This window comes from Armigeres subalbatus, chromosome 2 (assembly GCF_024139115.2).
Source record: "Armigeres subalbatus isolate Guangzhou_Male chromosome 2, GZ_Asu_2, whole genome shotgun sequence".
NCBI lineage: Eukaryota > Metazoa > Arthropoda > Insecta > Diptera > Culicidae > Armigeres > Armigeres subalbatus.
This window is the reverse complement of record NC_085140.1, coordinates 233,617,840-233,636,131: the sequence shown is the minus strand read 5'-3', so window position 1 is coordinate 233,636,131 and position 18,292 is coordinate 233,617,840. Positions and strand designations below refer to the sequence as shown.

Sequence of the window (18,292 nt, the reverse complement as noted above, 5' to 3'; positions counted from 1 at the left end):
TGCGTTATTTCAACGCTGCGTGCACGTTGCGTTGAAAAGACACAGCGATAAAATAACGCAGGTGTGCATCGGCACCGGTGACGCTGCGTTAACGCTTTTTTTTCGATATACATCTGCGTTTTTTCAACTCCGTGTGCATGCAGAGTTGAAAAGACGCTACGTGGGCATCGAGCCTAAATGATTCATCTTTGGAACGGAAATAATTAAAAAAAAAAAGGTTTAAAACGACAGTACCTAAGGATGTTTTTGTTACAGAAAATGGAAATAGTTCAATTTAATTATAAACACATGTTTTGGGGTCATGGAGCAATAACAAGGAATTCTATAGCTTACTTAAAAGTTATTAAATAAAAGCAGTCTGGTTAGCATTGATACAACACAGGGAGTTTGTTTTTTCAAGTGGTGATCTGGAAAATTAGGAGCAAACGATTCATATTCGTAGGCTACTTTTTGCACCACAAATGTCAGCAGCGTTAACATATCATATCGTTGTCCATTCTCATTCAGTTCGTTGCACAGCTCTCGAATGAACCAGGAGCCATTTTTGGTGTTACGGAATGACATAAATCCTGGGATTGTGGCGAACGCAAACAGAAAATCGGCATTCGTTGGAATACTGTACCTTGCCACACCATCTTTTTCAACTTTTACCCCGGGATCCAGCTCATTTCCTCGGCACGCTTGAATGATAAATATTTTCGGCTTCCCTACAAGCGTCCTGCAGCGATCACCGGTGAATTGCGTCCAAATGCTCGATATCTGATAGGGACAATCATGAGCATAGATAATTTCTCCATCGTCACCGTGCGATAGAACGGCAACCAGCAAGCAATCGTTATTGGAATGATCCAGAGCGGAAACTGCGAACATGCATAAAAAAATTTAAAAATGAATAGTAAATTATTAGTAAGATAGTGATAGACAAAAGATGAAATGCAATTAGCTTTTATTAGATCATTAGATAAATTACTCGTTTGTGACTTTCAGCAGGGCAATGCACTTTAGAATTTAATGTTAAATATTGTACTCGAGGGCGCGATTAGGATTAGGCGATCAGGTGCGATTAGGAACGACACTATCGCACTAATAGGTGGTTACTAAAAACAGGAATTGCAATACTTCAATACTTTTCTATAGTAAAATTAATGCTTTCAGAGAAATATTTCCTTATGTGAATGATTCCTTGAAATATTCAGAAGATTATCACCCACACACTTTTCTTCCAATATGTTCAGTTGTTTAAAACATGCCGTCAAATAGGAAGGATAGAAATATAGGAAAAAGTACACAGTGGACATTTTTAAACGTGAAAATGTTTCAAAAAATTTAATGGACTTTGGGTCTACTCAGCTCCATTGTATACAAAGATGAATGGAAGGCCAAAGAAACGAAGCAACTCATCAATAGGATCAGAAGCATCATCCGGAAATGGCACCCGTCCAACGATCATGAGATACGTGCAAGATTAAACTACGCCACACGGACCATATGATTATTCATTAATCTAATTTTAAAGACTAAGGCCAACTCTTTATATAACGTATATCAGACTGAACTGTACTTCTTTGTATTTTTCTTCCCGAACCATTCTTCCCATTCTCGCTATTTAGTGGCCACCCGTTATTATCACAAGGTGGCATATGCATATATATTTAGAGTGGGGCGCAGTTGTATGGGAAAACGCAAACTTCGTCCGATCAAGTGAGATCAAGGTTTTTCTGAATCGTTTTGGGACCCCAATCAACTGTGCAAAATATGGGCTAGATTGGTTGCGACCTCGCATGCCGCATCGCGTTTTAAATTTACATGGAGATTAGTATGGGAAAACGTACTTTTTTACATTTTTGCTCTGCGCGGCTTCAATTTATCATCAATCACGTGACTCAATACGTTAACATATAGTCTGGAAGATGCCGAAAGACTTTGCCGAAGAAGGTACGTAGCTGGAAGGTCTACAAAAAATCTTATTACGTTTCGAAAAATGATTGTTTTAACCATATGCAAGAAATCAATGTTTCTGCCATCACTACCGGACAACCTGTAATTGTCAGAGGGCAAAACCCATTTTCCTTCTAGTCGGAATTTCTACTTTGTGAAATCATTCCGAATATCTCCCATTAGCTCCAAAGTACTATAAAATCAATAATTTTGAAATAACACTCAGTTAAATTATTGCCCCATACGTAGTTCGGCAGTGCTGGCAGAATAAATGATTTTTTGCATATGGTGTGAACACTCAATCTTCGAAACGTTTTAACTTTTTCCGTGGACGTTCCAGCAACGTGCCTTCTTCAGCAAAGTTTTTCGGCATCCTTTGGGTTATACTTTAACGTAATGTGCCACTTGGTTTACGATGAACTGAAACCTCAAGTAGTAGAAATGCAAAAATATACGTTCTCCCATACTAATTTCCATACAAACTTCAAACGCGATGCGGAAAGCGAGGAAGCAACCAATCGGTCCTAAATTCTGCACAGTTGTTCAGGACCCAGAATGGCTTCGAAAAACCATTGATTTGAAAAAATGACCATGACGCCCCACTCTAATATATATGCTCCTGGGCTTTGCGGACGACATCGACCTTATTGGAATAGCAGTAGTGGTAGTATAGTAGCAGTAGCAGAGCAGTAGTGGAGGCCTTTGTGCCACTTAAGAAGAAGACGGCGAGGATATATGCTTAACTATTAACTCTACCAAGGTAAAGTACTTGGTTGCGAAGATAGAGGAAGGCTTAGTGATACTTGTGATGAGGATGTGTTTGAGGTTGTTTTGAATTATGCATCCAGTCAAGCAGTTGGACGAACATGGACTCCGCCCCCAAGAAAACGATTCGGTTGCTGCTTTGTTTGATCGTGTGTGAAGTTGTTCGAACAACATTTGACAGTTGGCGGCTCGGTTGGAAAAAATTAAAACGGTTTGATTTTGGTTTGAGTTTGTCGGGGGTGGAGTCAAGGTTCGCCGAACATGTTTGAGCTTTTGTAGTAAAGTTGAACAAATCCCCATATATTTTTTGATGGTTGGTGCTCGAGTTGGTGCTTCGGTCGTTCGTGTTTGATATTGTCGGTCGAATAAATTGATTGTTCGTGTCGCTGTTGGTAAAACTTGAGGGATGTTTGAATAAACGAGAGGTAGAGTCAATGTTGGTCAAACTGATTGACCATGTGTACGTTCCATTACGCTTGTGATATGTGCCAATATGACAATTAAACGATTGCATTTGCCATTTTAATAATCCTCCTAAATTTTTAACAAATTTGGATGTTATTTGATTGTGCACACATCATTTAAAGTTTGTATAGACGAGCTCGGTGGTCTAGTGGCTACCGCTTCTGCCTTATAAGCAGGAGGTCGTGGGTTCAATTCCAGGCTCGTCTCTTTCCTACTTTGTATTTCTATCTTAGTTCTTTCTGTGTTTCACGTTATACCAAAAACGAATCCTACTGTTATAAGTTTCCACGCAATTAAAAAAAAACCTCCCGTGGCACCTATGAGAGGTCGTAGAGTTCTCTGCATCTTTCTTAAGTAGGTGTCCAATAAACCATCCTTCCCCTTCCTCAGCATTCGCTAGGACATGTACCACCTACGAATTTGTGCGAACTGCTAAATGCTAATGCTAATTTAAAGTTCGTATGGAAATTGCTGTGAAATCGACCTTTATATGAAATACCGTTCCGTGAAGTGGCCTTCAAAGTATTTATATATAATCAACACATTGGCTACATAGAATACTTCCTAAGCTGAAAGGCAGTTGTTGCTGTGAAGCGATTTGTCGTTTGGAAGCAAAGTTATGAAGAATACAAAAATGCTCATTATCAATATTGATGTTATTCTTTTACGTGTTAAGTTGAATTTCCCACGATTCAGTATTTCCTTAATAACTTTTCATGTAAGCATCAAATCGTTTCGCAACAAAGACGATCTGTTTCCTGGTAAAATTTTCGATTGCTTTCGACAGATTTGGTGCACGGTTTGTTTGGATGCGGTGCCTCGCCACAGCGGCGACATTGTTTTGGCTGATTACAATAGGTAACCATTGTTACTTCGTTGCCAATTGATATGAAGGATGGGATGTGACGAAGAAGGTTCATACGAAGTACTCTCACCCCATTTGATATCCCGGGGAAATAATGTTTCCACATTTCATTTCTAATCGAAATTACTTCCCCAAACTTCAACATATAATTGGTGATGGTTTCATCACTCATCGTAGGCGGAAGGTCGTGGATACGAACGATTACTGCTTCGCAATCGACGTATATTGGAATCTTGAATTCTTTTTGGGCACATACCATCGACCGCTTCCAATTGTTCTCCAATTGGTAGCGCAGAGCGGTTTCTTTGTCATACATTTCAATGAGTACACAGTTGCGGGAATTGTGCAACTGTATACTTTTAACATCTGCATACTGGAGTTTAACTTGATTCTCCAAAAATTATGTGTTTTCTCGTACACTGTCCATTTTCTGTGGATCGCGATTATAATCAAGGATCGAATTGAATACGCCCGACGTTTACCGTTGCAGGCTGTCAACTCAAATTTTCTATGTTGTCGATGTTCTTATATGCTTTAAAAGCTTGATGGGAAGCATTGGGGAACGGTGTTGCATAAAAGTTACTGTTTTCATAGTAATTTTCATACAAACTTAAAACTGCGCGTGCTCACTCAATTTAGATCCAAATTAGCTCAAAATTTAGGAGGACTTTAAAATGGCAAATGCAATCGTTTAAGCATCGGGGGACAAAAAAGTCAAAATTTTAATCACTCTATTGTGACAATCACACATTGTGACAATGATGTAAAGTCATTGACGTTTCCCGTGAGGTGAAAAGTATTGCTGCTGCGAATAATGCCTTCTACGGATTACGTAACCAGCTTAGGTCCCGTAACATGCAGACGGAAATGAATTTGCTCTGTGTAAAACTCTGATTCCACCAGTGGTCCTTTATGGACATGAAACTTGAACGTTAAAAGAGGCGGACCAGAGAACTTTTGGGATTTTCATTTACAGCGAAAATAACATGGGTGTGGGTGTACCGCTCATGGCCATAGCACGTTATGGTCATAGTTTGAACAATAATCAATTAATCTCCTTTTCACTTTTGTTACTTTGGATTTTCTTGTGAATTATTGGAAAATCCGTATGCCCCTGATTGATCTGGTTTGAACTGAATTGGTTTAATATTTCTCAATCTAGAAGGATTGTTAAATATAACACCTTGCTTAGGCCACCTGCTTAACACTACGTCTACGGCTAAGTGGCACTCACATTGTAAATAGTATTTTTGAGGTGTTATTTTACCAAAAATCATTTAAAAAAATGAACTATGGTGACCGCAGACGAGTTGATTCCGCCAAACGTGAAGCAAAATCGTTATTTCTATAAACAGGCTCTGCGTTATATAGGGGAAGAGGACCCAAAACGCCTGAATGGCATCAACTAGCTATCTTGTTTAACTGTTGCATAATGTCAAAATACCCATGAATAGCGTTACAAATAAGACAATAAAGCAGTGCCTGCTTAGCATGGGCATATTAACCACCCCACCCCACACTGTCTCCAATTAGTCGAAAAAGAATGTCACCAGTTCCTTAATTGGCATAAGGTTTGTTCAAATAGTTGGTTTTATCAAATTTAGACAATTCGTTGGATATCTTCCACGATGGTGTCGGGCCATTTGGTGGAATGCCGTTTGGCCGAACGGGTCATTTGGCCGAATGCCGTTTGGCCGAATTGTTGAAAAAAAATCCTTAGATTGTGGTTAAAGAAAAGTGAGTAATAAGATGTGAGAATTGAAAAGCGAGAAGTGAGAAGTGAAAATTGTGGAATTATTCCTTATTGCCATCTTTCTCCTTCTTTTCCCTTCCTTCTTCCTTCTTCCGTCTTCCTTTTTCCATCTTCCTTTTTCCTTCTTCGTTCTTCCTTCCTCCTTCTTCCTTCTTTTTTCTTTCTTCTTCCTCCTTTCTCCTTCCTTCTTCCTTCCTCTTTCATCCTTCTTCTTTCTACATTCTACCTTCTGCCTTCTTCCTTCGTCCTTCTTCTTTCTTTCTTCTTCCTTTTTTCTTTTTCCTTCTTCCTTCCTTTTTACTTCTTCCTTCCTTTTTCCTTCTTCCTTCCTTTTTCCTTCTTCCTTCCTTTTTCCTTATTCCTTCTTCCCACATCCTTCTTACTGCTTCCTGTTTCCTGCTTCCTGCTTCCTTCTTCCTTCTTCCTTCTCCCTTCTTCCTTCTTCCATCTTTTTTTTTACTTATTCCTTCTTCCTTCTTTCTTATCCCTTTTTTCTTCTTCCTTCTTCCTTCTTTTGTTTCCTTCTTCCTTCTTTCTTATTCTTTCTTCTTTCTTCCTTCTTCATTCCTCCATATTTTTTTCCTTTTTCCTTCTATCATCTTCCTTCTTCCTCCTTCCTCTTTTCTTTTTATTCCTTCTTTCTTCCTCCTCCCTTCTCCCTTCATCCTTCTTCCTTCTTCCTCCTTCCTTCTTTCTACTTCCCTTAATACGGAAACAAATTTTATCTATTCGGCCAAATGGCATTCGGCCAAACGACATTCGGCCAAATGACCCTAAACCTCCACGATTCAATAGTGAGATGTGTTTATCTTCTTGTTCAGTGCTTGTTAGCGATGTTTATTCATATTTATTAAATACAAAAAAATACGGGAAAAACAAAAACATACAATTGGCTAGGTCTGTTTTCTGTGTATAAGTGTTCTATAAGCGCGACTGTGAGTGTGTAATCAATGTTGATTTATATGGTCCCTAATATTTCATAACTCAATTCCCATAGATAAGGAGTTCTAAGTGTATCATTAGGTTCTTAATACATACATCAATACTGACGTGATCGATGTGCCTGTTACATATTCCTAAGTGTTTAGTTTCTTTTTTTCTTCATATTTACGAAATATGTAATTTACTTTGGCAAATTCTACGCCTCAACTTAATATTAGTGAGTTTTAATTTTTTTAGCAGCATCGAATCATTAACATGAATATTAATGCTAAACTGATCCTTGGAATCAAAAGTAATAGATTATTAAACATCTTAGTGATTACATTTTCCATTTCTTCGAAAACATTTTAATGGTTTGAGTTTTATTCAAGACTTAATAATCATTAATTCATAACTGATTCACCTTTAAGGCCAACTGAGGAACACTATGGCCATGACTGGTACATACATACATATTCAATTCACCTAGTTTTTTTTAACTTGTTTTGAAACTTTAGTATGCAGCTCACATGAAAACTGAAAAGATTATCTGTTTTTTTTAAATCCTTAAACTACTTTCCAACATCAAGACATCATCCATTCGTTGAAAGAATATCGTGGAAATTGACTTTATCGTGATATTACGACTAACTATAGCCAAAACTGGTACACCCACCTACCAGGGGATATCTCAACTAAGTAATGCAAAAGTTCGAAGGGATTTTTCTTTATCTTATTGGCATTACATCCCTCACTGAGACTCTGAGACTGTGTTCATTAAGCACTTCCATAGTTGTTAACTGCGCGGTTTCTAAGCCAAGTTACCATTTTTGCATTCGCCACCTTCAGCATCTGTTTAGATGTACACTAAATAAATGAAATGAACCTTCAGCATGGTCTTGCTTTGCAGTCGTGCATCTCACCGCACGGCTAAGGAAGGCCCCTTGAAGGGATGCCTCTCAAGAAAAACGTTAAGAACCACTAGTCTACAGGTCTTATTATTTTCGCAAACGGTCGCCGAACACTTAAATTGAGATCAACTAACCTTTCTCCGTGATTTGAAGAATATCTTTCAGCCGGTAATCTTTATATAAGGTCACGTCGAAACGCAATCGTTCAAGGGATTCCATTAGCATCTTGCAATCCACTTCACTCCCATCTCTGGTTGGCAGTTTTACATTCGGAACAGCGAAAGTTGTATGTGCAAATATGATAGCTTTGCCGCGGTACTTATGATTCATAGGATAATAGGAGGAATATCGCTCAATTGTGTACGCTGGTGTTACGGCGGCTCGAACCTCCTTATGCGGCGAATTGATTTCCTTGCGACTGAACATGATTTTGTTCATAATCTGAAAATCAAAAGTAAAATTACGACATTTCACAAGAACCAACAATCGCGAAGACAGAACAAAGAACAACTGCTTTGACTGAGATGCGGACAATGAGCGCAAATGCGTGTCCTTTCGTGACACATTTTAAGCTAACAAGAATGTCAAGTTCATTGACCACTGCCAATGAGTCACTATATCGCATCACAAAAGGACGATTAAATCACTAAACTGGGAAGATAGTTCAATTACAATCTTACCTGCAAAAAGAATAAATATCTTAACAATTATATAGAGGTAGATACGGTATCAGTCTTGTTAGACGTTCATGCGGCAAATCTTACTACTGAACTGAATGGAACTTGGGCCCGTGCAAACATAGATGTGAATAAAATAATTTTGAATGACATCATCCGCATGTCTGTACATAATCTTCTAGACAGATCCGTCAAAACAGAGAGAAATTAGTATCTGTGAACCAATACTCCAATACAGGAAATACATGTTACATTACGTAGATATACCGCTAACATCGTACGCTACATAAGAAGGTGGATATCATAAAAATTTCATTGAAAGATCTAAGGTATGTATGAAGAAATAAGTATTTAGTATTTCTTTTATAGTCTGGAAAATCATGTTTTCCTCTCTGCATTGAATCATATGATGCCATTATAATTTTGATGATATTTTATTGAACTCCATTTCCTATTTGTAATAAATTTATTACTGCGATGAAGGCTATGAAAATTAAAAAATGGGATCCAATTAACGTGTCTCAGACCAACATACCATACCAGCTAACTTATTTTAAGTCTTGCTTTCCAAGACGAACCGAAAGGCCATATGTTCTGTCGTAATCTGAAAATGTGACGTTTTGACCGTTTTCCGAAAATGGTGTTAACAAGTAGTACTCATCGTGCTCTTTAACAGAAAAATGGAAAACTAGTATGTTGTAATTTGGCGCATACGTCACTTATTCAAATTACGGCATTATTCTTTTTCTATGAATTTTGTAAAGATAGTTTTAGTATTTAGACATTTTTCTACCGTTGGCTCCAATTATATCGACCTGGTCTATTATCAGTAACTCAAAAAAAACACAAAGATCAATAACGGAGCCGGCCACGTCCTTATAGTCAGTTAGGCATAAGGAAGGATGGTGATTTTTGCCATTTACACGCAGAAAAAAGTACGGTACAAACAAAGATATTTGAGGTGATTTCAAACAAAAGTTTAGTTTGTTCTAGGTAGCACCGTAAATAAATATGTACGTTTGAAACTAACATATTGTTACAGCGAGCGAAAACTATTTTTTAATCAAATATGCATTTTAAGTTGCTTCAACCACCGGAATTATTAAAGCAAACATAGATATTATTGTTTTGATTCGACCAAGCGAGCGTTCAAACGGGCATTTAATTATATTTAAAAAATAAAAATGTTTGATTAAAACATATTATCAGTTTGTGAATAAACATGAATATTTTTGATGGAATATTCTGGATCTACATCCTAATGGGATGGATCGACCGTTAATGGGAAGGTATCGTTGGGTCTGGACTCACACTAATAAGTGGGTCCAATCACTTCAATCAGAGCATTTTAAAAATGAGCACGTAGTAAAATGGAGTAAAATCAAAGATCAGAATTTTTTGCACTGAGTGTAGGACAACACTGGAGAGGACATCAGTGCGTGAAGTGTCGAAAATATTAATAATATTCGATGACCAAACAGATGAAAATGGTATTCAAAATCGAACTGAGTAATGCTCTGTTGAATAATTAACTATTTTGTCCAGATATATTCTCGAAGAACTTCAATAAATCAAAGTTTGACGACAAACACAAACTTTTGCTCAAGTGTACCTATTAATGTGGGACACCACTTTTTGCACATATTGATTTAAAAAAAAACAAATGGATTAAGCAGGCTCCTGAATTCAAAAAAAAATGTGAGGATCGGTGCAACAGAAAAAAAGTTATCCTAAAAATATGGGGTGTACATATTAATGTGGGACAGAGTGTATAAAGATGGAGGGCTATAAAGCTGACCATTTAAAATTCACATTGTTACAATATTACAGAACAAAAATTTCAAATTATTAATATATAAGTAAAAATAGCATAATATTCGCCTTCCAACATAGCGTACATTGGAGCAGTGGTCCGCAAGTGCAATTTATGAATGTGTTCATTTTGTGCCAGTGCTGCCGCCGGTTCTCCGTCTGGTGTTTTCGTATGATATGATGAAATTAGATGTCCGATGTATGTGCTAGGGTAAAATGAACCATAGAGGACCCGAGCAGAGGCAACGACCTCCATAATAGAAGTTTGCATGAACTTGGTTTGCATATGAGGTAGAATATCAAAATACCAAAATAATACCAAAGATTAATATGCAAAATACTTAAGGCATAACATGCTTAGGTATTTTAATACGACACGAATGATAATTTGTTATGCGTTTGGTATTGAAATAACTGAATACGTTATGCCTGCAGTATTTAGCAGCATATAATATTTTTTGATATTATTGCTTTGGTATTTTAGCTCTTATGTACACCTAGTTCATACCAGTGTAAGGTATCAATAACAAGCATCATAACACAAATTAGATCACCTAGACACCAACATTTTCGTTTTGGATCACCGTTTTATTTATAACTTCTGAACGCAATGACCGAAATTTTAATAGCAATCAACACCACCACGTCTCGAATGCAACTTGTTGCAAGAAAATCGGTTAAGGATTACTATATTAAAAGTTGATTACAATGTTTTTCATCTGTTGTGCACACACGCACACACATATACACACACGCATGGACGGACAGACAATTGTCCAGTTTGTCAATTTGTCAGTTTGTTTGTTTGGGTGGTTTAATCCCCGGAAATAGGCAATTACCTTTGATTGAACTGAACTTGAGTTGCGTGCTCTTGCCTACGCAATGCGGTCGGGTCTGAGCTTGACGACCGACTGGCAAATAGCTTACACAACCTCACTTGATCAGTACAGTTGCTGATGAAGATTGTATATAGCCGCCAGACATTCTAAATACTCATGCTCCTCTAATGTGGACATGTACTATATACATGTGGAAGTGTTGGCTTGAGAAATGGATTGCGAGTGATTTGACTATGCGTCCAATTTGGGAATATCGAGCTCGTTCAGTAGCCTCTAGGTTGCGAAGGCCGACGGAGGTCCTTCGTAGCTTAGTTGGTTAAAGCACCAGTCTAGCGTACTGTAGGGTCATGGGTTCGAGTCCCATCGAAGGGAAAGTGGTTACCTCCAATACATTTTCCAAATCAATATCTTCCACATAACATACATATTCACATATGAGTTTTCATAACATTGTAAAGTTATAAGTGTTTAAATAGCCGTATATTGTCCATAAATGCTGATTTGACGTAATATTGTGCTAATGGTTACTTTGGTATGGGTCTACGAGCCATCTACAAAAAGTTTGCTTTTGGAGTGAAATGATAGCCTTATTCCGATACAACTTTGTTGTACGAGAAAGACAATAACAGTATACAGTATCAATAACAGAATGAAGTATTATTGAGTTATTTTTTCCTACTCGGGTAGTAGCGGAGTTTTGCACTTCCTGCCAGAAAGCGAAGATATTCTTAGTGTTTAAATTTCGCATTCTACTACTACAAGTTCTATATCTCCCCTGCACGCGATACATACATGAAACGCATGAAACACTTAAATATACGACGTTATTCGTAGAAATTACCATTAAATTTTGATCGTTTGAATAAATTTGCCCTATACTGCCGCTAATCGCAAGTCGAGCACATTTGTATATGAATATACAAATGTGCTCGAATTGCGATTAGCGGCAGTATAGTAGTTTCTATGTGGTAATAGGAAATTTCTTTCAGTCGACACTCCATTTGATTTACATGTTTCATTTCGGGATGTCCTTCCTCCCTATTATGAAGCCATAAAATATATTCATATAATAATAAACATAAACATAATGGTATTTCCAATATATGTAATAGAATGTAAGTCAGGTTGTTCAGATTGAATTTCATCGAAAGAAATGTTCATATTATGCTGTAATAATGCAAACATGCCTGGAAGGTGCACTATTGGACATTATACCCTATACCGGTCCCTAACAGAAATTGCGGTATGCAATTGCATACCAATGTTGCGATATTCACATACCAATGTACTCCACTCTGGTTAATTTCGAGAGACAGTATAGTGAAATGAAGAGACATCCCGAGGGGTGTTCAAACATATGATGCAATATGCAGTATTACAATGTCATGACTAGGGATCCTATATTAAGAGATGTGCGAATACTTTTCCAGACGATTTAGCAACGCTGTTACTTTCGTAAACAAACGCTGCCAGCACTTGCCGCAGCGAAAAATGTTAAGGCTTACACATGACTTTACATTCGAAGACACTTTTTGATTATTTTATCTATCCTCGAGCAGTGCATTTTCGCTAAAATTAAAGAGCAATACGAATGAACACGATATAAGGCATCAACTAGACTATTTTTACTTACGAAAGCAAAACAAATTGTTCATTCGATAAAACTTTTCATAAAATCTATTTCACAAAAATCGCAATACCTTTCGATCTGCAACAATAACGATGTTCATTTGGCTCAGATTTTGACAGTTCTCAATGCTCGATTGGCTCAAGATGGCCGCTTTCGCATATCTCTGAATGTAGGATCCCTAGTCATGACATGTCATGTAGAATTTTTTATATATGAGTAATATGAACCAAGGATGTTATCGATCATTTAGTAATCTGCGTTCGATCATTTAGTAGTTTGTCAATAACTTATTCCACAGGCCTAATTTCAAAATGTGTTGTATGGTGCACTTTTAGTGCAAAGGTTTTTCTACAACTCTCTTTAACAGATCATTGTTCGAATTCCACTATTAAAGGAGTTACGGTGCTAGTTTCTATACTTATACTAAGTGATAACAAAATATGCAATAATTTAGTCTAAGTTACTGCTACTAGCGCTATAGCTCCGTTATTAGTGAAATTCAAACAACGAACTGTTAGGCAGAGTTGCAGATAAACCTTTGCACTAGATGTCCACCATACAACACATTTTGAAATTTAGCCTCTAGAATGAGTTATTGACAAACTACTAAATGATCGAAGGCAGATTACTAAATGATCGATAACATCCTTGATATGAACATTAAGTTTTGAAAAATGTAATTTAAATTAATGTAATTTTTACAAATATTGCACTTCTTGGTTATTGTTTTCAGGCGCGAGATACCTTTAGTTGCCTACTAGATTTACGATGTTCTTTTTCTTCTATGGCTCTATAATCCAACTGGAACTTGACCTGCCTTTAAACTTTTTTTCATTGTTTGATCTTTATTAAAGAGGCTTTCAGCCCCTTCCAACTTAATATATATTTTTTTGTCTTCATTATCGAGACTTTCAGCCCGAGGCTGGCTCGTCTCGAACTTAATATTCTATTACCATTACCTTAGTCATTAAATGAAAGCTTTTCTATGCCCGACATCCAATGAATATGCATCGTACACAATGGATACTCTATGCACAGGGAGTCAAGAATGTTTCCCACCCGCAAACATCATAGACCGGACCGAGAATCAAACTCATCATCTCCTCACTCCTATAGCTCTTGTGCTGCTGCAATCCAGAAAATACGGTGGCCCGAAACCGTAGAGCGTGAATTCAGAGCGGTGGATCCCATTGCAAACACTTCACTTTATGAAGTGAAGCCGCTATAGCGACAGCGACAATGCAACTTCGTGGTGATTGGGTAGCAGATGAAGCGAGTTATCCGATGGAAGCCGATAAGCGACAGCATTTGCTTGTTGAGAATAAAATGTAGATTTTTCAACTACAGCCTGATCAGCATCTACTCCATCTCAGTATACTCCACCGAACAATAAGCCTGATGGCCTGATGATGAAAATTTCATTAAATATGCGTTCTATGAGAGCCTTAAGGTGAAGCCGTGAAAACGAACCGACTTGTCTTGTCACTGCACCAATTGGTCCAGGGTGGAGACAAAGTGGTAATAAATTTTTCAAGCCGAACATAGCAGAGATAGAAAAAACTGTGTTCTACAAAGTTGCTCCTAACGGTGAGGGGCTTATTGAGGTTTTCATAAAAATTAGGGTGGGCCACATTTGAAAAAATAAATGAAAAATAAAACTTTTTCATTTGTAGAGATATTTCTATACAATGTTCCGCGAAGTTATAGTTCAGCCAGATTCCAAGAGTTTTGCTAAAAAAATTATTTCCCTAGCTCTCAAATTGACTGATTTAGAGCAATTTTCCCAAGTTTACTTAGGGTGACCCTTAAAAAACAGTTTTTCTGCTCTAACTTTTTTGATTCAAATTTCTCAGCAATGTAATGTTCAGATAACTTTTTGTGCTTTGCAGAGCGCAACTTTTCATGGACTTAGCGTTGCCATATCTCATGCGGATCAAAAGTTATTGAGGTTTTTCTTCGAAAAAAAACGTTTTCTTCTAATGGCTGTATCTATGAATGGCGCAAACATTTTTTCAATCTGTTTTCTCGACCTTAATCTACTACTTTCAGGCTTCATTTCAGGGTGTTTAAATCGAGGGGATAATTGAAAATAACCCCATATTATTGCAATGAAAAATAACCGTTTTTTTCCTTTTTCAAGCACTAATTTGCTTCCATGGCTTACTTCGTGATATGGCAAACGCCACACCATTTTGTTATAGAGCCTGAGCAGAACGCCAGTACAAGCCCCTCACCGTTAGGAGCAACTTTGTAGAACAAAGTTTTTTTTTCTATCTCTGCTATGTTCGGCTTGAACAACTTATTACCGCTTTGTATGCTACCTGGGCCACTGTGCACTGGCGCTCTCTGATTGTCCCGCACTTTTTAACGGTCATTCGCTTTTGCGGGCGATCGCTCCTGTCAAATGAGCTAAGACACAACTCCGCTGCAATTTTAATACACATAGGTTTGTGGCTGAGCTACGAAAACTTCGCGAGCCATTATGGGGGTGGCGGTAGTGTTCGATAATTTTTCATCATGGCGTCGTGGGCAGCAAATTTGAATTATTTTCCATGGGGTGACACGTCGGTTCGTCGGTGGTGAAACTGTACAGAATCCGAATAATTTTCACCTCGCATTTTCAAGGCACCAATCTCAACAATGAAGCAACAAATAACTGTTATTTTTGCCTTTGTCGTACAACAAAGTTGTACCGAAAGGCTATCATTTCACTCCAAAATCGAACTTTTTATAGAAGTCACGGAGACTCATGATGTTATATACCAATCGACTCAGCTCGTTGAACTGAACAAATCTCGCTTAACTTTTCAAAAGGACCTAAGTAACATTTTTTTCATGAATTAATTTGAATAGCGCAATTAACAGAACAACATGAAAGATATTGATTGCACTATTCAAATTAATTCATGAAAAAAATGTTACTTAGGACCTTTTGAAAAGTTAAGCGAGAAATGTCTGTCTGTCCGTGTGTGCACACAAAAACCGAAACACATTAGCCACTTTTTCATATAGTAATTCTTAACCGATTTTCTCGCAACAAGTTGCATTCGATAGGGGAAAAGCCTTGTTGATCACTATTGAATTTGAAAACGATCGACCATTGCGTTTAAAAGTTTTTAAGAAAATGGAATCGAACTATATAAGCGCCATATAAGGTTGGTGTCTTGGCTCACCACAAGACTGAGGTGGTTGTTGTTAACAACCGAAAGTCGGAGCAACAAGCGGTGATAAGGGCAGGCAACTGCACGGTCACCTCTGAACGCTCCATCAAACTCTTAGAGGTAATGATCGACAATAAGCTCACCTTCGGTAGCCACGTCAATTACGCCTGCAAGTGTGCCTCCACAGCTATAGTGGCATTGTCCCGGATGATATCCAATAGCTCTGCGGTTTATGACAGCAAGCGCAAGATTCTGGCTAGCGTTGCTCTGTCCATACTGAGGTATGGGGCCAGCTTGGGGCACGGCCCTGCGTATTAACTGCTACAGAACGAAGTTAGAAAGTACGTATAGGCTCATGTGCCTAAGAGTTGCGAGCGCGTACCGTACCGTGTCGCACGATGCACTCTGCGTCATCACCGGTATGATGCCCATTGACATCGTTATCGGTGAAGACATAGAGTGCTTCGAAATGCGCGGCACGAGAGGCATCCGTAGGACTGTCAGGTTGGCCTCAATGGTCAAATGGCAGCGTGCGTGGGACAGTTCCACTAAGGGTAGATGGACGCATAGGTTGATACCGGAGATAGGTACGTGGGTCAAGAGGCGCCATGGGGAAATCACTTTCCACCTGACCCAGGTCTTTACAGGCCATGATTGCTTCAGATAGTACCTACACCGGTTCGGACACTCGGCCTCGCCCGACGTGTTGTTCGTGTGCCCGCGTTTTCGCACAATGCGTGACCACATGCTTGCCACATGTGGTCTGGACACTACCCCGGACAACCTAGTCCGGAGGATGTGTAAAGATGAAGTTGCCTACCGGCTGGTTGGCCTCATGTGCCCAATAAGCGGGATTACCCTTTTGAACTCGGTCTTCAAAATTCTGTCGCGTATTATTTAACAGAATGAGTCCTTCGTCGGCGAATATCTGGCAGGTTTTCGTGAGGGTCAATCAACGACGAATCAGAAGTTTAGCTTGCGAATGATACTTGATAAATTCCGGGAGTACAATTTACAGACTCACCATTTGTTGATGAATTCAAAGCAACGTAAGATTCAACTTAAAAGCAATTATACTTAAAAGCAAGGATGCTATCGATCATTTAGTAGTTTGCGTTCGATCATTCAGTAGTTTTTCAATAACTTATTCCAAAAGCTGAATTTCAAAATGTGCTGTATGGTGCTTCTAGTGCGAAGGTTTTTCTATAACTCTGCCTAATGATTCGTTGTTAGAATTCAATTAATAACGGATTTATTCCGATAGTTGTAGTAACCTAAACTAAATGATTGCAATTTTGTTATCATTTAGTCTAAGTTACTGTAACAATAGCTATAACTCCGTTACTAGTGGAATTCAAACAACGAACCAATAGGCAGAGTTGTAGAAAAACCTTCGCACTAGAAGTCCACCATACAACACATTTTAAAATTCAGCTGTTGGAATGAGTTATTGAATAAACTACTAAATGATCGAACGCAAACTACTAAATGATCGATAACATCCTAGCTTATGCTGAGAAATAAACACTAAGTCTTGTTTGCTGGTTTCTATACGCATGCCAGTCCCGTTAAGTGTATTATTTTCGTTAATAAATACTTCAAACGGAATAAGTTTCTCCATGCTTTAGGATTTATGAAAGTATGCTCTCCACGTGGTTGACGTCATTAATCCAAAGTGCAGTCACTTAGAACGAAGATTCCTCTAGTTTCCCTTATTGTAGTACCTAGGAGAGAAGAGGTTTATATCAAAATAGACTGCCCTTTGATAAAAAGTCAGAACCCATAAAAACTAACATGGGACAATTATGCGTAGAACGTCAGTGTATGCGTGTGAAAATTTCATTGAACTTTCTAAAAAAAGCTAAACACTAGGGCTTTGAATGGACATTTATGTATTACGTTAAATTGAATTATGTTTGAGGAACACGGTTTATAGGCGACCGAATTTTGTTCGACTGTTATTCGGTTACATTGCTCAACGTGATTGAACAACTTGATAGTTTTCAAATCTAATCAAAAGAATTGAGTATTTGGAGTCCATTATTAAATTTGACTCAAAATCGCCAAACGCTGAAAATGTTAAGTATGTGAAATTATGACCAGTTAGAAAAGATCCAATAATTACGTAACTCAAGTGGTGTATTATGTATTATGTTTATTTCTACGATAGCCTGTTAGCTTATAACTTTATATCAGGTCAAGGAGAATTAAAATTAGGAAAAGTTACATTTGTTAGAGTAATTAGTGTAGTAAAAGCATTGGAGAAATTACAATAAACAAGTAAAGGGCACAACAAAAATAAAATATAGAGTGTATAGATATCAGAGTTCTGTCCGAGTATATACACACAATATAGGTCCGTGTAATCACTCAGTCAACAAAAGTAATGTTTGTCCAACAGAATTCACCTGCATCTAATGATATTCCAGCCCGGTACGCTTACACCTTCCACCCTGCACCCATTCTTTAAACCCAGCTATATTCTCGATCGCGGTATAGGTGCATGTATCATACACAGGTTGCTATATCCATGTTTCTTTTCTCCAGGCGGCAAT

At 38.0% G+C, this 18,292-nt stretch overlaps 1 protein-coding gene across 2 annotated transcripts in view; it reads right to left on the bottom strand.

Annotated features, from left to right (window-relative positions):
- Positions 1-235: 235 nt before the first annotated feature.
- Positions 236-18,292, bottom strand: part of LOC134211894 (caspase) — a 104,977-nt gene continuing 86,920 nt past the window's right edge. Inside the window, exons 1-3 of one of the 2 annotated variants that reach the window (XM_062689269.1) lie at positions 8,299-8,452; positions 7,753-8,059; positions 236-860 (exon numbers count right to left, since the gene is read on the bottom strand). In XM_062689269.1, the coding sequence (XP_062545253.1) occupies positions 334-860; positions 7,753-8,056 (831 nt within the window). In that variant the 5' untranslated portion in view covers positions 8,057-8,059; positions 8,299-8,452 and the 3' untranslated portion in view covers positions 236-333. Of the gene's footprint in view, positions 861-7,752; positions 8,060-8,298; positions 8,453-18,292 lie in introns of those variants that run through there. The other variant, XM_062689270.1, reaches the window with a different exon arrangement.